Here is an 18,384-nt window from a genome sequence, read left to right on the forward strand (position 1 = left end):
TTGTCTACTACAAATTTTAATGAAACTGCCGAATAGGTTTGGCACCACACAAGATCTTATTTATAAAAAAAAAAAAAGTGATAAACACAAGGCACCACAGAGCTTCATATAATGACGCTAAAGATTTATACGTAAAGTAACATGTCTCTTCGTTATACGCTATATAATTTTTCTAAACATATTCAAAAAATGATCTTATTTATTCATTTCACATTTCGCATACCTAATACTTTTTTGTTTCGTTTTTTTTTTTAGGAAGCGTTTCACAGTCTATATATTATATCCCTTTTTCTTATAATAATGAAAAAAGCATTTCAAGAGTGTACACACAAATATCTTACCAAAATAATTATGATAGATTATATTAGCGAGTGAAATGATATTAAAGATGTATAACGAATATAATTTAAGATTTGCATAGAAAATAATTTCAGACAAGAGATGGAGAAAAAAAGGGACATTATTTGAAAAGTTTTACGCCTAACACATATCAATAAAATAAGATGAATTCATGCTAAATTATTATCACAATTATGATCACATTTAAACTGAGACGAGCTCAGAATTATTTCATCACAGTGCATATCATTGTTTACACCGTTAGGTGATAAATATTCAAAATACCTCTAGCTTAAAAGAGGACCATTGCTAATGCAAAATATGTGGAAGCACCTGATTATCCTATATAGCGCCTATAGCACTAACATTTAGGATATCATTATGTCATACATAAGATGACATAGGGTTTACTTTAACAAAGATGCTAGCTAAATTATAACCTTCTTTTAGTTTCTGATAGGTACAGTCAAATATCAGCTTGATTCTTGCAAATACATCCGGATCATATACTGACCGAGCAGTATTTGTCAAATCAAATGGTTCTATAAAATATAATATAACATTTGTGAATGTATATCGATATAAAAAATTTGTAGTTTAAACACTTACATACCTTCGATACATAGACATTTCCATTGATGTGGATCATTTTTCAATGATCGTGCTCTCCTACAATTCTCGATTAATACTTTACGTGCTAAACGCACAGAAATAGCATATTGGCTGAAACTGATCAATTTGGATTATCAAATGTGTAATATTTAAAAATATTAGTGAAATTATATAGTGAGAAATAACTCACTCGAATGTGACGTAATATCTAAAAAATTCTACAAGAAGTTCCCCAAGTGGTTGACGATTAGTTGGGCAAAACCATGAATGCGGAATGTTTAATTTCTCATTAATGTCTATGGAATGAATATCTGTGTGTGGTCCAAATTTCCCTACGTATAAAGAATGTAAACAAGGAAGAACTGGAGGATTGACGCCACCTATGATATATAACAAATTTACCTTTATACGAAGATATATTAAAATAATTTTTGTTAAAACATAGTTATATACTCTTATAAAATAAAACATACATTGTAGAAAATGTATGACCATTAAAACTAAGGAATAACTAGAAATTGTCATATTTTTAGCGTCGTTTATATTTTGAGATTGAGCCCATAATTTGACAATTAGAACTAAAGGTCTTACTCTCCAGTCAACTGAAAAATAAATATAAATGCATATATATGTATATATGTATATATGTATATATGTATATATGTATATATGTACACATATTGAATTTTTAAATAAACATTATTCTCATTTACTTGCACGCTTACTTTGGGAATAACAATATAGAAGATGAGTATTACGAATTCCTACAGCATTATTGCAATTAAGATCAACATCCAAATTTTGCATAGCATCGTGAAACTTTAAGATTGGAACTTTTGCTTGTATAAGTTCAAGTTGTGTTATAATATCTAATATACAATAAAAGATACAAATTATTTTTAATTAGATTCATTCTAGTGATGTGTAAATATTATTAGAAATATTAATAAATTATAGGAAATGTTATACCAGATCGTTTGAGACATCTTAATATTTGATCTAAATGCCCAACAGCTTCATTTCTTTGATCCATTTCTGTATGTCTCACTAATAAGCACATATCTACATCACTATTGTCAGATCCAAATCCATTCATTGTAGAGCCGACCAAAAATAATCCATATTTTGGAAATGTTCCCTAATAATAATAATATTTATTACAATATTTATATATATATATTAATACTTAAACATTTTTATTAGAAAAATTTCCATTTATATATTCATTTCTGAATATTTACCTTTATTAAAACATAGAGATATTTCCAAAGATTCATTTTATTTCTATAAACGACTTCAGTCTGTTGATTTGTTATAAACTTTTTCCAAATGTCCTGTGAAAGCTTATCCCACGTGCTTCCAGTTATTAAATCAGCTGGAGTATAATTGACTTCGACGAGATGAGATCTAGCAAGAAATCGATCTGGAGCAGTAATATACCTAGGAAACATACTGTAACCCGGTAATATCACTCCTGTGAACTTTTTACTCCGTTGAGATCTCGGAGGGGGCGGACTACCTTTACCTACAATCAATGCATCAATTTCTATTTGATTAAAATAAAATAAAAATACCTGATCTCTTACGATAATATAAATAAAATAATATTTTAATCACCTGTTTGATATCTTCTTTTATTCTGATAATTTTGTAATGTTCTAGGAGTTGAAAAAGCAGGATAATAATTAATGGGTCGTTGATTTTGATAAAATTGATGTGCTGAAGCACTTGGAATAAAACCCTCTTCTGTAATTTTATTATTAATAATACTATAGTCTGATTGCACTCTATGCAACTTTCTACAACAAAATAGTAAATTATTTTATTCTATAGATTTAGTCATTGTTTTATTATTTATTTCAAATAAAATTGATTAAAGATGTTTGTATGCTGCACTTACTTGATTCCTTGCTCGATTGAAGATGTTATAGAATCCCGTTCATCTGAACTTTCATTCTGGCTACTATCAGCTTGATATTTACTGGGGGTTGGAGAACGGGAACTAAAGCCACTGTCACTATTATATTTATCATTATGCATGAAGTTTTCTCTATATAAACTTTTTTTACTTGTTTTATTACTCCAATGTTGTTTCTTTATTGAATTATTATTCGATGGTCTAAAATTTAGATGCGTGGGTGGTTGTAAAGGGGAATTATTATTTGGCGGTATAATTCGCCTTGGCCAATTTCCTGAGCCCGAACCAGTACCTACATTACCGACATAATCTATGTGCCGCAATGAAGGAATATCAACACCCATTAATTGCAATAACTCCAATGAATAACTTCCAGTCTGAAAAGTATTTCTTAGTTTCTTAAAAATATTCATTCAAAATTAATAAAAGAAATAGTAATGTTAATGTGGCTACCAATGCGAAGCAGTTGTAAACAATGTTATTATATAAAATAATAATGACAAATCATTACAAACTAAAAATAATAAACCATATCGTAAAAAGCCTCTAACAAAGCTATGTAATATTATAGAAATACCTGCATCATATGATGTCTATTATGGCCAGACACATCAGGTATATATTGCGTATACTCTGCCGTTGATAATACATTTGTACCATTAATATGTACCATTTGTGTTGGTGTTGATAGATATTGTCCGTTTGCATGTTGGCCACCCATAATCTGCACCATCATTTGTGGTGGATACATAGTGTGATACATAATTAATATAGTATTAAAAAGCACTAAGAAGAAGCTTGCTCTTGATAATTCTAACGCAACACTAAATTGTGTTACAAATGAACGTTGTACCTATTTTAACATTCCAATTCAAAATAACTTTATATATCATTCAACTTTATTTACAGCGATAATCTAATATTTTCAAGGCACAAGATATAAAGGCAAATAATTTTACTTCTGTTTTATTATTATTATTATTATTATTATTATTATTATTATTATTATTATTATTATTTTCACATAAGCGCATTATCCTTAATATATATATATTTACCGTTATATTTATTTATATTAATTACGTTATTAGAGTTTAATTTTTCTATTCACATTAATATATCAAACTACACTAACACAGTATATTACTGTATTTAATAATAACATTAAAACAAACAATAATATCACAATGAAATAAATATTCAAAGATCAAAATAGCTAATCCATTTAACTCAATAATATTTTGTCATGGTATTATCAAAACAAGCAATGTACAAGAAAAAGCAAAATATAAATAATTAGCAGATCTATTCAAAATATTTTATTCCTTTAAATTATATATTGAATTAACAGCATAATCAATATTTATGCATCGTATTTATATTAAAAAGTTAAAACGTATGATTATAAACCATGAAATTTCTGCTTTTAACCCATATATCTTGTTCTTTGTTATCTTTATATATATAAATATATTTTCATGTCCTTTGTGAGTTTATGATTAGTTTATGGAATATGTGTTGTCAAAGAAAATTTTCTAGAAGCCTTCCTGTTTAATAAATTTTGACTACAATTTAGTTTGCTATCTTTAAATTACAAATTATACTTGATCTTTTGGAGTAGTGGCTCCTAACTAAACTATAATTTACAAAAGCCTTTATATTCCCTGAAAATATAAAAAAATGTCTGTTTTAGAATACACACCCTCTAATTATGTTACCTTTTAAATTCCAGAGTAAATAAATAAATAAATAAAATGTAAATTCTAATTGAAGATATTAACGTGTACCATGCAAATCTTTTTTCTATATATTAAAATGTATCAAAAAGTACTAAGAATTACAATAATAATAAAATATGAGAAATTAATTATTACTTTTCTTATAGATGATATGTACAATAAAAATATATATTTAAAATAAGGAAAAGAAAATGTAGTTATCTTTCATGACATAAATTTAAAAGACATTCGTTAGCCTACGATTAGCTAAATTTGGAAAAATCTATGATTTTAAAATTAATTAGATTTATCGAACATTTTAGGTTATGTCGATTTAGAAAAAATGAGAATATCGTTGGCTTTCAGCTTATCGGACGTCTATCAAACGTGAAACTTGTTTTCGATCTGAGATAAATATCTAAAGGTTTTTGGAAAAAAATAAAAACAAGAAAAAAAAATTAGATCTAAAAATGATCGTTTTCAAACTTACTAATGTAGCATACAAATGCTTACAACAAACGTTCGAGCGATAGCAAATCAATCTCTACTTAAAAAAACAAGCAAAATCAAAGCTGTCAAAAGCATCCATAAAATTGCTGCTAAGTTTTCTAATAAAATGATTGCACAAATAAATACCTGCTTTCAGTCGCCATGTTATGATAATATGTCCTTAATGTAACAATGCATCCTTCGACAAGTTTTTCTTTTTCTTTTCGGTTAATTCAAACTGATATAGTAAACAACACGATTTTAATATTTCAATATGTTCAATTCTGGAGACGTTTATTTTATTTAATCTTTATTCTTATTTTATGGTTACTGAGGCAGATAGGGAGAACTTGGGGGAGTTATGAATAATACTTTTTAAGCGCAACAAGTACAACGTTCACGAGCAAACTACACGGATCCTAAGCTTTCTATTATACCGATTATACGTTTAAATTTTCGAATTCTTTTGACGTAATATGGATGTTTCTCGACTGACTTTGCATGTTTCTAATAATTCTCGTTAGATAGCATTACTGGTCAAGTTTCCAAATACCGACCGAGATGTTTCATTTAAAAAATCTTCTTTATCTACATTTTTAATTATTTTACAAACTTCTAACATTTAAATAATTATGCCTGTACATATTTACCTTTGAAAAATACTATAATAAATGATTCTATTTTTACACATGTATATATGTATGAAACAATAAATAAGATCGTGATGATGTTAACTTATAATTTCTACAATTTGTATTATCAATAATGATAAATTAACAATATACAAAACATAATAAAAATCAACTAATGCTTGTCGTTGAAAATTAACTAAAAATTATTAATTACAATGTTCACAAAATTAAAGTAATAATGATTCTAAAGTTATGATTTTATAATTGTTATTATGTATAAGCTACATATTTTATTTTTCCTTTCAACGAAATATTAAGATAAAAAAGAAAGTGCTTGTAGCCTTCCTTTATTGCAAACTAATATGTAGTACAATAACTTACTTGTTATATGTATGTACCTATGTATGTATATAACTACTCGTAAATTTCTATGATAAAAAAGATGATACATGCAAAATGAAAAAATTGCATATCAGAAATATCTTATTGACTGTACTATAAAATGGCAGCCACACGTGATTCTTTTATTTTTAAAACATTATTATTATTATTATTATTATTATTATTACCATGAGTTGTGTTTTAAATTCATGTGGATTAAATACTATTTTCTTTTTTTTAACTTTTTTGCTTTTAATTTTGCAATTTTATCACAATAGTGTTTTTTTAATTATAAAAAGATTAATTTTGGAAAAATCTCTGGACATGTACGTTTATTTCTTTGATAATGTCTTAGAAATTTATATAAAAACAGAATATTCTTGCTTAAGAGCAAACTGCTTTACTATCATTCAATCAAGCCTCATGACAAAATCTCATACGCTTTTTGTCCCATAAATATTGTCTACATTCTGTAGTATGCTCTATTCAAAAACTGATTCAATATTCTCATTAATACTTGTATTTTACTCGATCCATGGAATGCCAAAGTCTGAATGCATTTTAATTTAGGCAGATGATGAATATTGTTTTCTAAGTCTTTGAAATTCAATTTCTTTTTGCAGATATTCTTGAACAAACGGATGTTCCAAATGAGAATCCTTTAGTTGACTTAAATAACGATTTGCAACTTCTGGTGGTTTCCCCATGTGTTGTGAAAGGACAATCATATTGATCAAGGTGTCAGGATTATTACTATCTTTATCAAGCGATTCTTGTAAAGCAGTTTCAGCTTCTTCGTACTTTGCTTGACCAATAAAACAAGTAGCTTGGCCATTTAACAACATACTTGTACTGGAATGCTTATCGATCATTTCCTGAAACAATTAGCGAATGATAATTTATCTCGATAATCGAATCGATCGATTTTTAGTTTGTTTAATAATGACACGAAGATAAATGCTATATCATTTCTTTTTTAATACCTGAAATATATAATAAGCATCCTGTAATTTGTCTCCTCCACTACTTATGTTTAACCATGCTTGAGCTAACTGCGTTAACGTAGCATCATCATCTTTCTCTTGCATCGTTTTAAGTTCTTTCCTTGCTAGATCCAACCGATCCATTTTCAAATAAATTTGTAATGTTAACGCTAAACATTCCAAATGATCAACATTACGAAGTACTCGTAGTGCTGATTCTAAATTCTTTTCATGATAATATATAGTAGCAGCAACGATCATAAAATTATGATTATCTAAATTAGTGTGATTCGCAGCTTGATCTAATTCTGCAATGATTGTTTCTCTACGTGATGGATTAGCAAAATAATCTGCTAAAGTTTTCAATGGTTGTAATTCTGGTGGCGATGAATTATTAATTTCATCTAAAACAACACGGAACTTCCTTTGTGCTATGTAAGCACGATATAAAAATACATCGCGTTCCATTGCCACTTCTGGAGAAGAGGGCTGTAATTAAAAGAAAAATACAATTCTATTATGCATAATGTAAGTTAACTTTTTATGTTAATACATATACTATGTATAAAATATGTTATAGTAAAGATCTTATAGATAATTTAATAATTATATTTTATATGAAATTTAAATATATAACAATGACTCTTATAATTTGTTATTATTACAAAAAATATGTGTTCACAGATACACACTTAGGATTTAATATTAGAAGCAGTATGGATACAAACATTGTAATTTTTTTAACATTTAGCATTACAGGGAGAATTAATATATTGATTAATAAATTGATACGATAAAGATAATTATTGTTATGAAAAATTGTTGAACATTATACATGTATATACATATATATGCAATAAAATATATTGTTTTTCATGTAAAAAAAAATAGTATTAATTTAGACTTAATAATAAATTGCACTAATGCAGTAGTATGGGTTGCGAAAGCGAAATAATAATCTGTAAATTGGCAATATAAAAAAAAAATACCAGCATAAATTAGATAATCTACGTACTTTGATTTTTTGTGCTTCGTTGATACATTGTTGATAATTACCGATATAAAAATGATTTTTTACGTCGAATAACTCATCGACATCGTTTTGCTGCTGACGTGCCATCTTGTCATTTCGATACTAGATATTACTAGAATTTCCACTTCGCTCCACTATTGCATATTTTTGTAAGTGCAGGGTCCCTAGATACAAACGATAAACATAAAATAAATTTATATTATTATTATTAATTTTTCTAATGTTGCTCTTAACATTTTTTTTACAATATTTATAATAATGTAGTAAAAACAACACATATATATAAAATATAATATATAAAATTATTTATTTTTTTTATTTTTATATGTATTTTCTTCTTAGATCTTAATGAAATTATCTCGTGATTCTCATAGAAAATCTATTAGTGTTTTTATTATCTGTATTATTTATTTACATTTTTCATAGATTATATTTTATATTAGTCATAATAATTGAGAGTCAAAACTCAAGGTACGTCAACCGGATGTACATAAAATTATTAGCGATTACTAATTAATAAAAATTTTTTATGATATTAATAAAAATAATCTATCAATACAAATTGATTAAAAAAATTAATGTTTCTTTAATTGTAGTCACACGAATGATTGTAATTACACAATAATATTATATATCATAACTTTATATACAACTTTTTACCTTTAAACTTATGAACATTACTGTAGGTTATGTTTGATGGTACAACAATAGCACAATATGGTTGGTACAATTTCACACGACAAATATTTGTTGAATGTAGACTATTGTTAAGGTCATATAATTATCGGTTTATTCAATTAATATGATATATTAATGTTTGTGTTAAATAATAAATCGAAATGAGTTGACCTTTATTAAAAATATTATATTGGAATTCATTTGTAAGAATAGGTAATAAAATGAACATTATCCTTGTATGACTTTTCTTTTTTTGACTCATCTTGATAGTAGATTGAATATTAATTTCTAAAATTAAGTCAATTGAGTTTTTAAAATTATTTATATGTAACAATCTAGAGAGATTGTAGAAGATTCTTAAATGAAAATATTTTTATATGATATATCAGAGAAAAGGTGATCATTATTTTTATAAACATATCTTTTTCCAGGCATAAAATATAATTAGTTCTATAATCTGGATTACTTTCATTTAAAAAAGTGTTAGCAAGCTCAATAGCAATATTATCAACGATGGATGTCAGTATATTATTCAGAGCTTGCGTTAAAACTGTTAGTTTACAGGAAAAAAATTTAGGATCATCTAGTTTAACAAAGCCATTGAAAAAGACTAGAAATAAAAGTGCTTTTTATATTAAAACCCAAGCAGTGGTTGGTCAAATAACTAAACTCAAAGAATTTATACTAGAAAATCGTAAAGCTTATTTGAATTTTACCAATTATCTTACAAACATACCACGTATGACTGATGCGGATCGTGATCAAATAGATGCAGGAGCGCAAACAATTATGAGTACTTGTTCGCAGCTTATTAAAGAATTGAAAAGAGAAATCGCATTTTCAGAAGTTTCTAGACAAAATATGGAACATCGTGAAATTGTTTTACTATTGATCGAAGATTATTTGAAAAATGTTTGTAAAATTTATTCGGAACAGAAAGCAATGCGAGTAAAACGAGCCGTAGAAATGAGAACTATTTCTAAACTTGAATTGGATGGAAAACTGAACAAAGTTATAGCAATGGATAATAAAAGGTCGGCTTCAAATATAACAGTGAAAACAAATAATAATACAGAAAACCAGAATAATTCGAGCAAATCAAATCCCATGAAAGTTCAAGAAATTAATGAAGATGTTAATACTCTTTTATATGAAGAATTGTCACCCGAAGACATCCAAATGTTCGAGTCAGAAAATGAACAATTATATAATGAACTTAGTACAATAACGGAGGAGGTCAGACAAATTGAAAGCAAGGTAGTTCATATAGCTGAATTACAGGAAATATTTACGGAAAAAGTATTAGATCAAGATAAGGATCTTGATCGTTTAATGACAACAGTCGTTGGATCTACCGAAAATGTTAAAGAAGCTAACGAACAGATTCGACAAGCTATTCAAAGGAACGCTGGACTTAGAGTGTGGATTCTATTTTTCCTACTAGTTATGTCATTTTCTTTACTTTTCCTTGATTGGTATAATTTATAAATTAAATTATTTAAAATATTATAATACCTTAAGATAGAGCAAAGACAAATAAACATATTCTATGAGATAAAAATGTTAATGTAAATACATAATAAGACTTGTAATTAAATAATTATTTTTGTCAATGAGAGATGCTTATAACATTTCCAATTATACAATTGTAATGATAAATTAATTTAACTAATTATTGTAATTTAAATTATGTTTACAAATAAAAAATGAATTTTCAGTTGATGGGTAGAATTATTAATAAATTTTGTTGACAAAATAGGTAATTGTATTTCATCCCAAAGATATTTTACATAATGGCTATAATTTATTTAATAGAAATTGTAAATATTCGTATATTTATTTATATATACACACTCGTACATGTGCACCTATTCTCGATGTACCAATTAATTTTGAAATGCACCACGGACTTAACACTAAAAAAGAAAAATAAGAATATTTGAGTATTGGAGAGAATAAGATGTTACAGTAGTCTGTTTATGTACGTTTCGTAGGTATCTTTTATCATCACTTTAGGAGGAAGCATCAATACTCAATTTATATAGTAAGTTTAATTAATATCTATATATATATATATATATAGATATATAGATATATATATATATAGATATTATACATATACACATATATATGTATAATCGTAAGTAAATATTATAATTAAATAAAATAAAATTACATTTAAATGATATCTTATACAATAAATGTATAAGCATTATTTCTTTGCGTGTTATATGTGTTTAAAAAATACACTTTTTCATAATCATTGATTAAAAATATAACAAATGTTCAAACTTGATAATATACATTGTTCAATTACAATAAAAAATCGTGTATTCAAATTTATTATATACAAATCACAATGAGATGAGTGTAGTAATATGCATTATTAAAAGTAATCACTTTTTTGGAATAAATCTGATTATGTTATATTTAGTTATTTGTTGTAAACAGATGTTATTTAATATAATGTCACATTAATTGGATATTATGGTTATTACATTAACACTTATCACATTAATGATTTGTATCGCTGTAAAATTAAATCAACTAATTGATCATGTTGTACATATTATTTTATGTTAACAGGATTTAATACGAGTTTTATTTTTATGTCACAGATATCTGTAAGACACTTTTGTAAGACTTCCTGTTTTGATAGAATACCATATTGGTATTAAGCACCATAAAGAACATTGATAGATAGACAAAACATTGTAAAATTATACGTATGTGTATATCTATATGAAAATTAATTATAAATGTCTCATTCATTTCCATGATCTATTTGTTGCATTTCAATATCACACAATTTGTAATTAAGATATTATAAACATTCCTTATAATATACTCGTTCACCATATAAAATTGATATATATTTATATTTTATTTTATACAAAATGTTACAAAACTCTAATATTACAGCTTTGTGAGAAACAATACCAACACTGTAAGTACCATAAATACAGAGAAGTATTTATCAAATTCCTCTTTTCTTTTGCTTTTTTTTTTGTTGATATTTATGTAGGCTTTTATAATTAAGAAACAAAATTAAACATTGACGATAATTTATGAATTAATTTAAAGAAATAAAAGTAAAGTAATCTTCCACTTGTTAATATTTGTTTTGAAGCATAAAACAAATATAAGCTCATGAGAATATACAATTTATATATGTAAGAAATGAGCAAAAAAAAAATAATAAAATATAATGAGTCTACTAGAGAAAAGGGTAAATTTAATTTTATCTACAATTCATATTTTTTATGTATCAGAAACAGATAAAACCATAATAATTGTTGAATATAACATATTTGATAAGACAGTATTTCATAAAGTGAGAGAAGAGATTTAATATAATTATAATTATTAAAAAATACAGTTTAAATATATATATATGCATATATTTAAACGTATATTATAATGTACGTATATATAAATTAAACGAATCGTAAATATGAAGGAATACATCAAAATTGAATGTTTTTAAAAATTTGAAACTTATAAACAAAATGTATACTTTTATTCTTATTCTTCGTTCATAACTATATTTGTTGTACTTACAGATATGGTCAATAATACCTTGCTGGATAAGAAGGATTTTAATTTTTACATGTAATTGTATTTGTAACGGGGATGCGAGTTATATGCACAGATTTTTCCTTCGATTAAACATTGAGTAACCCATGTTGTAGATAGCAATGGTAATTGGCATTTGTCGGCTTTCGTAACAGCCCACGAAGGGCATCTGTGATTAGTAACAACTACTGTACCCTCTGCAAATCCCTCCATACTTTCTATAAGAATTAATATATAGATTATAGATATTATAATATTTTTTATTTCATTATATATGTACGTAAAATAATATAGAATATGAAGATAATCTAAAAATTAATACGAAAGAGAGATATAATACCTGAACCATCCACCAGTAAAACAACGGCACCTGCATTTTCACATATTTGGCGCCAAAATGATGTATACTTTTTATCTGTTTCTATAATTGGAATTATTACTATTACTTGATTTAACGGCTTAGTATTAGGCCTCTGAAAATTCTCAATATAAGATTCTTTTTCTAGACTCCATCCAGCAGGTAAGATAAATTCTGATGGATTTACTAACGTGTTCTTAAAAAAAGAAAAGAAAAAATTAATAATCAATTATATTTCAAGAGTTTAATATAAATATAATGTTTATAAAGTATAAAGTTTATGAACCTTTTGACAACATTGTATAATCCAATTATGATTATACGCAGAAATTCCGACCGAAAGACACAATAAATTTTTTGCTGTAGTATTTGGCACGTTTGTAATCAGTTTAGTGTTTTTATATTCTTCCTTTGGTATCAAATCAAAGTCATCATATATCTTGCCCTTTGCAGTTTCTATTTGGGTTTTCAACCTGTCCCTTACAAATGGTCTACGGACCCATTCTTCTTCATTTTCTGTTCCAGTTTCAGAACCAGAATCTTTATTATCTACTCTAAACCTATCAAGTACTTCCAACGATGCACAAGTAAGAATAAATGACATGCCTTTAAATAAAGTCGAATTGTTGTTTGGAATAGGACCCAAGATTGCAACAATTTCTTCATTCTCAACCTTTTTCTTACTTCGCGATTTCCCTTTTATCCTGTGTTGAGGTCCTTTTACTATCTGCTCGTTCGGTGTACCAACAATTTCTGGTTGTATTCCACTTAATAGACTTTCATCTTTTACAGATAAATTTGAATCGCTAGATTTACTCTCATTTTCAGAAGAATCTATTTTTTTAGTTTTAGAAGGTATACCAGAAACAGAAGGTTCCGATATATCGATATTTTTCTCAATAGAACAACCAGCAAATATCTTAGATTTTGGGGTAGACATTGTAGGTGTAGCAATTCGTTTAGAACGCCGTTTTCCATGTACCATATTATCTAAACTTATTTGACCAGAAATCTTAGGCGTAGTCGGAAGGTTGTTTATTTTTGCACACGATTCCCTTAATATTGCCGCTTGATCCGATGACAAAAAAATGTCTTTGATTTGGACTTTAACTATTTTTTCATCATCTGTTGATACCAAATAATATAAGTCATTATTAAGGTATTGAGCAGTAACTATAACTGCACAGGAACCATAATCGTCCTCAGCTGTAGTCGCATAAATTGATAAGCCATTTTCTAAAGTCTTTGGTATTGGTATAATAAAATCCTCTATGAGTAATTTATTTTTTCCATCGTAAAAATTTACTTTATATTTTAATTTAGATTTTTCTGTAACTATGCCTGGATAATAATTATTATCTGACCATTTGGCAAATACTTCTTTACCAACCAATTCATCATTTATATTAATATATGATAGATCTTTTGTAAATGAAACAGTAGAGGTATTTGATGGCGCATCACTATCCGTTTTATCTATTTTATTTTTCTTTTTACTAATAGGGGTATCGTTATTTTCTTGCGTAGAAATTATATCTTTTTGCGGAATTTTACAATCTCCATTTGATTGTACACCTGTTCTATTACTTTTACATCGAGATCTTTTAGGTGCTCTATTTTTCCTCGAACTTTTTGGTGTAGTTGTTTGTATTACTTTTTCTCCTTGATCTTCTGGCGTAGAACATCTAAGTTTTTGTAGACCGTCATCTAATCTTTCATTATTTAGGCTATATAAAGGATCAACCATATTGAGTTCTGTATTTAAATAATTTAAAACAGCTGTTAGTAATAAACGATTGTTCTTCCATTCTTTAGTTAATTTTTCATATAATTCATCAGTATTTTGTTTTTGTGATGCGGATGATTCGTGTACTGTTTTTTTTGCATGTTTAGCTGGACCTCGAGGTAGTGAAAAAAGTGGATCTTTACTTACAAGTTTAGCTATTAAGGAAGCAGCGCTAGATGCTGAGCTTGAAGAACTAACTGATGAAAGAAGAGACAGTCTTGAAGGAATTAACTGAAACAATTGTGGATTACTATTAACAGATCCTGGAGAATTATCCTTGTTATCATTTCCAGAAATATCAGCTAATGAAGCAGAAGCATCTTCCGGTTTTAAGCGTAAGGATGAAAGTTCTGCTATGGGCTCACAATGGACACTCGTTAATTCCTTATTGAGTATTTCTTTTGTACTTTCATCAAAATGTAATGAACATTTAAGTCTTACATACACACCAACTTCTCTTTCTACTTGTAAAGCTTTTGTAAGTAAATTTGCATTATTTAACTCAGATTTACTATTACTATTATCATCTATAAGTGAAATATCATGTTCGTTATCACTTATGCTTATTAAATCTGTATGATCATTCTTTTTAGATCCAGAAGTAGATATTTTTATTTCTTTGTTCAAAGAAAGTAAATTATTATCGCTTTTAAAAATAGTAGAATGCAATTCGTTATTAAATGTATCTGACTCTATACTTGCTGTACCATCTGTATCACTTTTCTTACATTCACTACTTCCATTAAAATGATGTTTATCAGATTTTAAATCTACCGATGATTCTTTATTGTTAACTATAGGTTTATAACTGAAATCGCTTTTTGTTTTATTATCATAGCAACTTCTATAATTATTTGTCGTATTTGTCGTATCAAAAGCTTCTTTTTCTCCTATTTTCCCTATATAATTTTCTTCCGATGAATCCAAAATAATTTTTTCTCCATCTTCATCAATTTCAACTAACGTTGGTCTTATCTTCTTATTCTGTTGCATCGTTGCTTTATCATAAACAACTTCGATACTTTTACGTGATTTATTTAGGTAAGTAGTTGCAACAGGTTGCTCTGTGTTTACTGTTGATTCATCTACTACTATTTCTTCATTAATATTTTTCTTAAGCTCTAAATTAACATCATCATTAATATCTTTAGATGTTGAACTTTTGTCATCTTTTTTACTTGAAGAAGTAGATGATTCTTGTTCAATTATTTGTTTAGAACTATCTGATGTATCAGAATTTAAATTATTTTTCCCAGTTATATCGATTAGTGATATTTCTTGAGTTTCAGACAATTCTTTTTCATCCCTAATTGTCATTGATAAAACATCTGAAGTATTTTCTTCATCTGTATTATTTGTACTAGAAGTAGTAGCAGGAATAGTACTAGTAGTAGGAGTAGTACTAGTAGTACTAATAGTAGCAATAGTATCAGTAGCAGTAGTAGTAGTAGTAACAGTGGTAATAGTAGTTACATTAGTAGCTGTATAGGATGTAGTAGGATTGTTTATAGTTTCGTTTTGATTTATTTCACAAATTGTGTTAGCATTATTTTCATTCTTATCTAATAATTTCTGTACAGGACATGATTCACAGTTTTGATCATCTTTGGCTTCATTTAAAATAATATCGGAAGTTTTTTTACTAGATTCTATAAATTCTTCGCCTTCTACATCCTGAGTTTCTTCTATTACTACATCTGATAACATACAACTTTTTGCAATATTTGGTTGAGAGTCATCTGATTCATTTGATTGTTGACTATCGTTGCTATGAAATTTACTTTTCTCTAAACTTAATGCATTTTCCAAGGGTGAACTTCTCAAAAACTTAGTAACAGAATTATCGGTAGAATCTAGTTTACGTTTAAGACCTACATTTTCTGATCTATCGTGAACTTCCTTCTTAGGTGAAGAAAACATATCGGGAGGTGTACCTTGAATGATATCATTTTCATCATCCGTATCATCCTTTTGGTTATCAAGTTTACAACTATCTTCTTCAGTATTTACTTTATCATCGCTTACAATTTCGCTTTTGTCTTCTATGTTACTCCTTGCTTCATCAACTACAATATCTTTGAGGGATTTATTCTCCTGCACATTACAATCGTCTTTATTTTTTAAATTATCAGTCTCGGACTGAGTTTCTAATTTATTTTTAGACACATCTGTTTCATCTGTATCAACAAGTTGAAAATCCTGACTATTATTTATATCATCTTTTGAATTTTCATAATAAGTATCTTGAGTTTCCATCGTAGAATCTTCAATTTTTCTTATGTCTGACATTTCTATGAATGCTTTGCATGTACTCTATAATTTAAACATTCATTTATTAACTACTTTGTATAGAATAATTTTGTTGAAAATTGTATTTGTAATTTTTAATAAATATTTTTGTTACAGCATTGAAAGAAACAAATATATATTTTATGTTATTGCAAAAAAAAGGAAAAAACAAGAAGTAAATAAGAAATAAAATTAAAAATGTAATAAAAAAGTAATACACATGCGTATATATTTACATAACAGATCACATGGCGAAAGTTAAAAAATGCGTTGGTAGTAATACTACTTGTTACGGCATAAAAGGTTACGGCGGGAAGATCGTATTTGCATAATAAAATCTTTCAAAGAAATAAATATTAATAAAACTTGCCAGTATTTAACGCATCTGTTGTCTCAACTTCTATTCTCAACAATATATTGTCGTTAACACCAGAATATTACATTTGCTGTTTAAACTGAGTCACGTTCGCCGGCTGTTCCTTTAACGAGGAGGCTTCTTCTTTAATATTTTTTTGATTCTCGTTATTACCTGCCCTAATTTTTAATCTTCGATAATATTATAACGAGGAAACAATGATTTCTCGAAGATCTTTGAAAGGATAAAAATTATAGTTATAGATTGATATCGTATTACAAAATGCGCATAAACTCCAGGTTTTATTCACAAAAGAATATAAAACACAAAACGCCATCGCCACTTTACGATTGCGTAGGTTACACTATGCTTTAGTCTTAAAAACATAGATGGTGAAGTTAGATATATTTTTTCAATCCGTTTCTTACTCTGTTTGATTGGATATTAAAAGTAGCCAATAGGAAAGTGTTTAGTAAACTTTGAAAATATAATTTTTTAGACTTTATGAAAAACTCGAATTTATTATAGCGTATTTATTTGTTAATAATATTGCTTTATCGATTTTTTAGAAAGTTAAATATTAGAAATAAACGTTTATTTAATGAATTCAATGGAACTTTTTCCGGTAAGAAAATGTAACTAGTTCAGTTCATTCATTGGTTACTTTCATTCAAATGCTAGTTACTTTCCGAAATATCTTTACGTTATACTTTACGTATAATTTTTATCAATGTGAAGTTGTTTTTATTATTATACAAACGACTTAATATTAATATAATAATAAATAAAAGGAATTTTCTACATTATTTTCCAAGACGGTTTTCAATGTCGTTGGTGGTTTAGGGAACCACAGTTTTAAGCGCGCGCAGGAAATTTGAATTATAATAAAATTTTGTATTTATAATTCATTTATATTATGCATTAAAAAATATTTTTAATATAACATGATGTATTTTATATTTAATACCATAATGCCATTTCGATGTAAGAATAGTATTAGTATCAATAATAGACGAGAGAGAGAATAGTTACGTTAAAATCATTGAACCAATGGAGTTCGTTAGCCACCCTCTTCTTTGAAATTTGCCACGTAGGGGAGGCGTGCTCTGTCGGCAAAATAAGTAAACATTGAGGATGGAGGAGTATCCACCTAGTGTCAATTGAGAACCGCTGTCATCAGCGTGTAGGGGCGTCGTTGCTCTGCGTGCAATGTGTATCGTGTAGGCGTTGGCGAAGG

General features: G+C 27.2%; 4 protein-coding genes across 11 annotated transcripts; 1 reads left to right on the forward strand and 3 right to left on the reverse strand.

Annotated features, from left to right (window-relative positions):
- Positions 1-233: 233 nt before the first annotated feature.
- On the reverse strand, positions 234-5,896 carry LOC122514123 (poly(A) RNA polymerase gld-2 homolog A-like). 7 transcript variants are annotated; one of them, XM_043630785.1, is made up of 12 exons: positions 5,224-5,896; positions 4,474-4,533; positions 3,447-3,593; positions 2,852-3,246; positions 2,569-2,750; positions 2,193-2,497; positions 1,921-2,089; positions 1,677-1,820; positions 1,425-1,553; positions 1,142-1,331; positions 953-1,068; positions 234-881 (listed from the first exon to the last, which is right to left on the reverse strand). In XM_043630785.1, exons 3-12 carry the CDS (start codon positions 3,588-3,590, stop codon positions 724-726), a joined length of 1,932 nt encoding a protein of 643 aa, XP_043486720.1. In that variant the 5' UTR covers positions 3,591-3,593; positions 4,474-4,533; positions 5,224-5,896; the 3' UTR covers positions 234-723. The 7 variants fall into 7 exon arrangements, with proteins under 7 accessions (XP_043486720.1, XP_043486716.1, XP_043486721.1 ...); XM_043630781.1 differs by having other exon boundaries at positions 3,447-3,722; XM_043630786.1 differs by lacking the exon at positions 4,474-4,533.
- A 143-nt stretch (positions 5,897-6,039) lies between these two features.
- LOC122514126 (coatomer subunit epsilon) lies at positions 6,040-8,831 on the reverse strand. The gene is made up of 4 exons (XM_043630791.1): positions 8,766-8,831; positions 8,088-8,269; positions 7,073-7,561; positions 6,040-6,964 (listed from the first exon to the last, which is right to left on the reverse strand). Exons 2-4 carry the CDS (start codon positions 8,190-8,192, stop codon positions 6,656-6,658), a joined length of 903 nt encoding a protein of 300 aa, XP_043486726.1. The 5' UTR covers positions 8,193-8,269; positions 8,766-8,831; the 3' UTR covers positions 6,040-6,655.
- Positions 8,420-10,700, forward strand: LOC122514125 (syntaxin-18). Of its 2 annotated transcripts, XM_043630788.1 has the most exons (3): positions 8,420-8,576; positions 8,792-8,996; positions 9,215-10,700. In XM_043630788.1, the coding sequence occupies exon 3, from the start codon at positions 9,297-9,299 to the stop codon at positions 10,269-10,271; it is 975 nt and encodes a 324-aa protein (XP_043486723.1). In that variant the 5' UTR covers positions 8,420-8,576; positions 8,792-8,996; positions 9,215-9,296; the 3' UTR covers positions 10,272-10,700. The 2 variants fall into 2 exon arrangements, with proteins under 2 accessions (XP_043486723.1, XP_043486724.1); XM_043630789.1 differs by lacking the exon at positions 8,792-8,996.
- Positions 10,701-11,990: 1,290 nt separating this feature from the next.
- Positions 11,991-17,515, reverse strand: LOC122514167 (serine-rich adhesin for platelets-like). The gene is made up of 4 exons (XM_043630833.1): positions 17,163-17,515; positions 13,004-16,816; positions 12,700-12,913; positions 11,991-12,577 (listed from the first exon to the last, which is right to left on the reverse strand). The coding sequence occupies exons 2-4, from the start codon at positions 16,790-16,792 to the stop codon at positions 12,390-12,392; spliced, it is 4,191 nt and encodes a 1,396-aa protein (XP_043486768.1). The 5' UTR covers positions 16,793-16,816; positions 17,163-17,515; the 3' UTR covers positions 11,991-12,389.
- Positions 17,516-18,384: the final 869 nt, after the last annotated feature.

Source organism: Polistes fuscatus, unplaced genomic scaffold, assembly GCF_010416935.1.
Source record: "Polistes fuscatus isolate 324 unplaced genomic scaffold, CU_Pfus_HIC Scaffold14, whole genome shotgun sequence".
NCBI lineage: Eukaryota > Metazoa > Arthropoda > Insecta > Hymenoptera > Vespidae > Polistes > Polistes fuscatus.

Excerpts from the sequence above, each read along its gene's own strand:
- LOC122514167 (XM_043630833.1), bottom strand. The coding sequence starts at position 16,792 with ATGTCAGACATAAGAAAAATTGAAGATTCTACGATGGAAACTCAAGAT. Across the intron at positions 12,914-13,003 it reads TTATACAATGTTGTCAAAAG|AACACGTTAGTAAATCCATC; the intron begins GTTCATAAACTT and ends TCTTTTTTTAAG. Across the intron at positions 12,578-12,699 it reads TTTACTGGTGGATGGTTCAG|AAAGTATGGAGGGATTTGCA; the intron begins GTATTATATCTC and ends TAATTCTTATAG.
- LOC122514123 (XM_043630783.1), bottom strand. The coding sequence starts at position 3,632 with ATGTATCACACTATGTATCCACCACAAATGATGGTGCAGATTATGGGT. Across the intron at positions 2,498-2,568 it reads TAAAAGAAGATATCAAACAG|AAATTGATGCATTGATTGTA; the intron begins GTGATTAAAATA and ends TTAATCAAATAG. Across the intron at positions 1,069-1,141 it reads AGATATTACGTCACATTCGA|TTTCAGCCAATATGCTATTT; the intron begins GTGAGTTATTTC and ends CAAATTGATCAG.
- LOC122514126 (XM_043630791.1), bottom strand. The coding sequence starts at position 8,192 with ATGGCACGTCAGCAGCAAAACGATGTCGATGAGTTATTCGACGTAAAA. Across the intron at positions 7,562-8,087 it reads ACGAAGCACAAAAAATCAAA|CCCTCTTCTCCAGAAGTGGC; the intron begins GTACGTAGATTA and ends TTTTAATTACAG. Across the intron at positions 6,965-7,072 it reads ATGCTTATTATATATTTCAG|GAAATGATCGATAAGCATTC; the intron begins GTATTAAAAAAG and ends TAATTGTTTCAG.
- LOC122514125 (XM_043630788.1), top strand. The coding sequence starts at position 9,297 with ATGGATGTCAGTATATTATTCAGAGCTTGCGTTAAAACTGTTAGTTTA.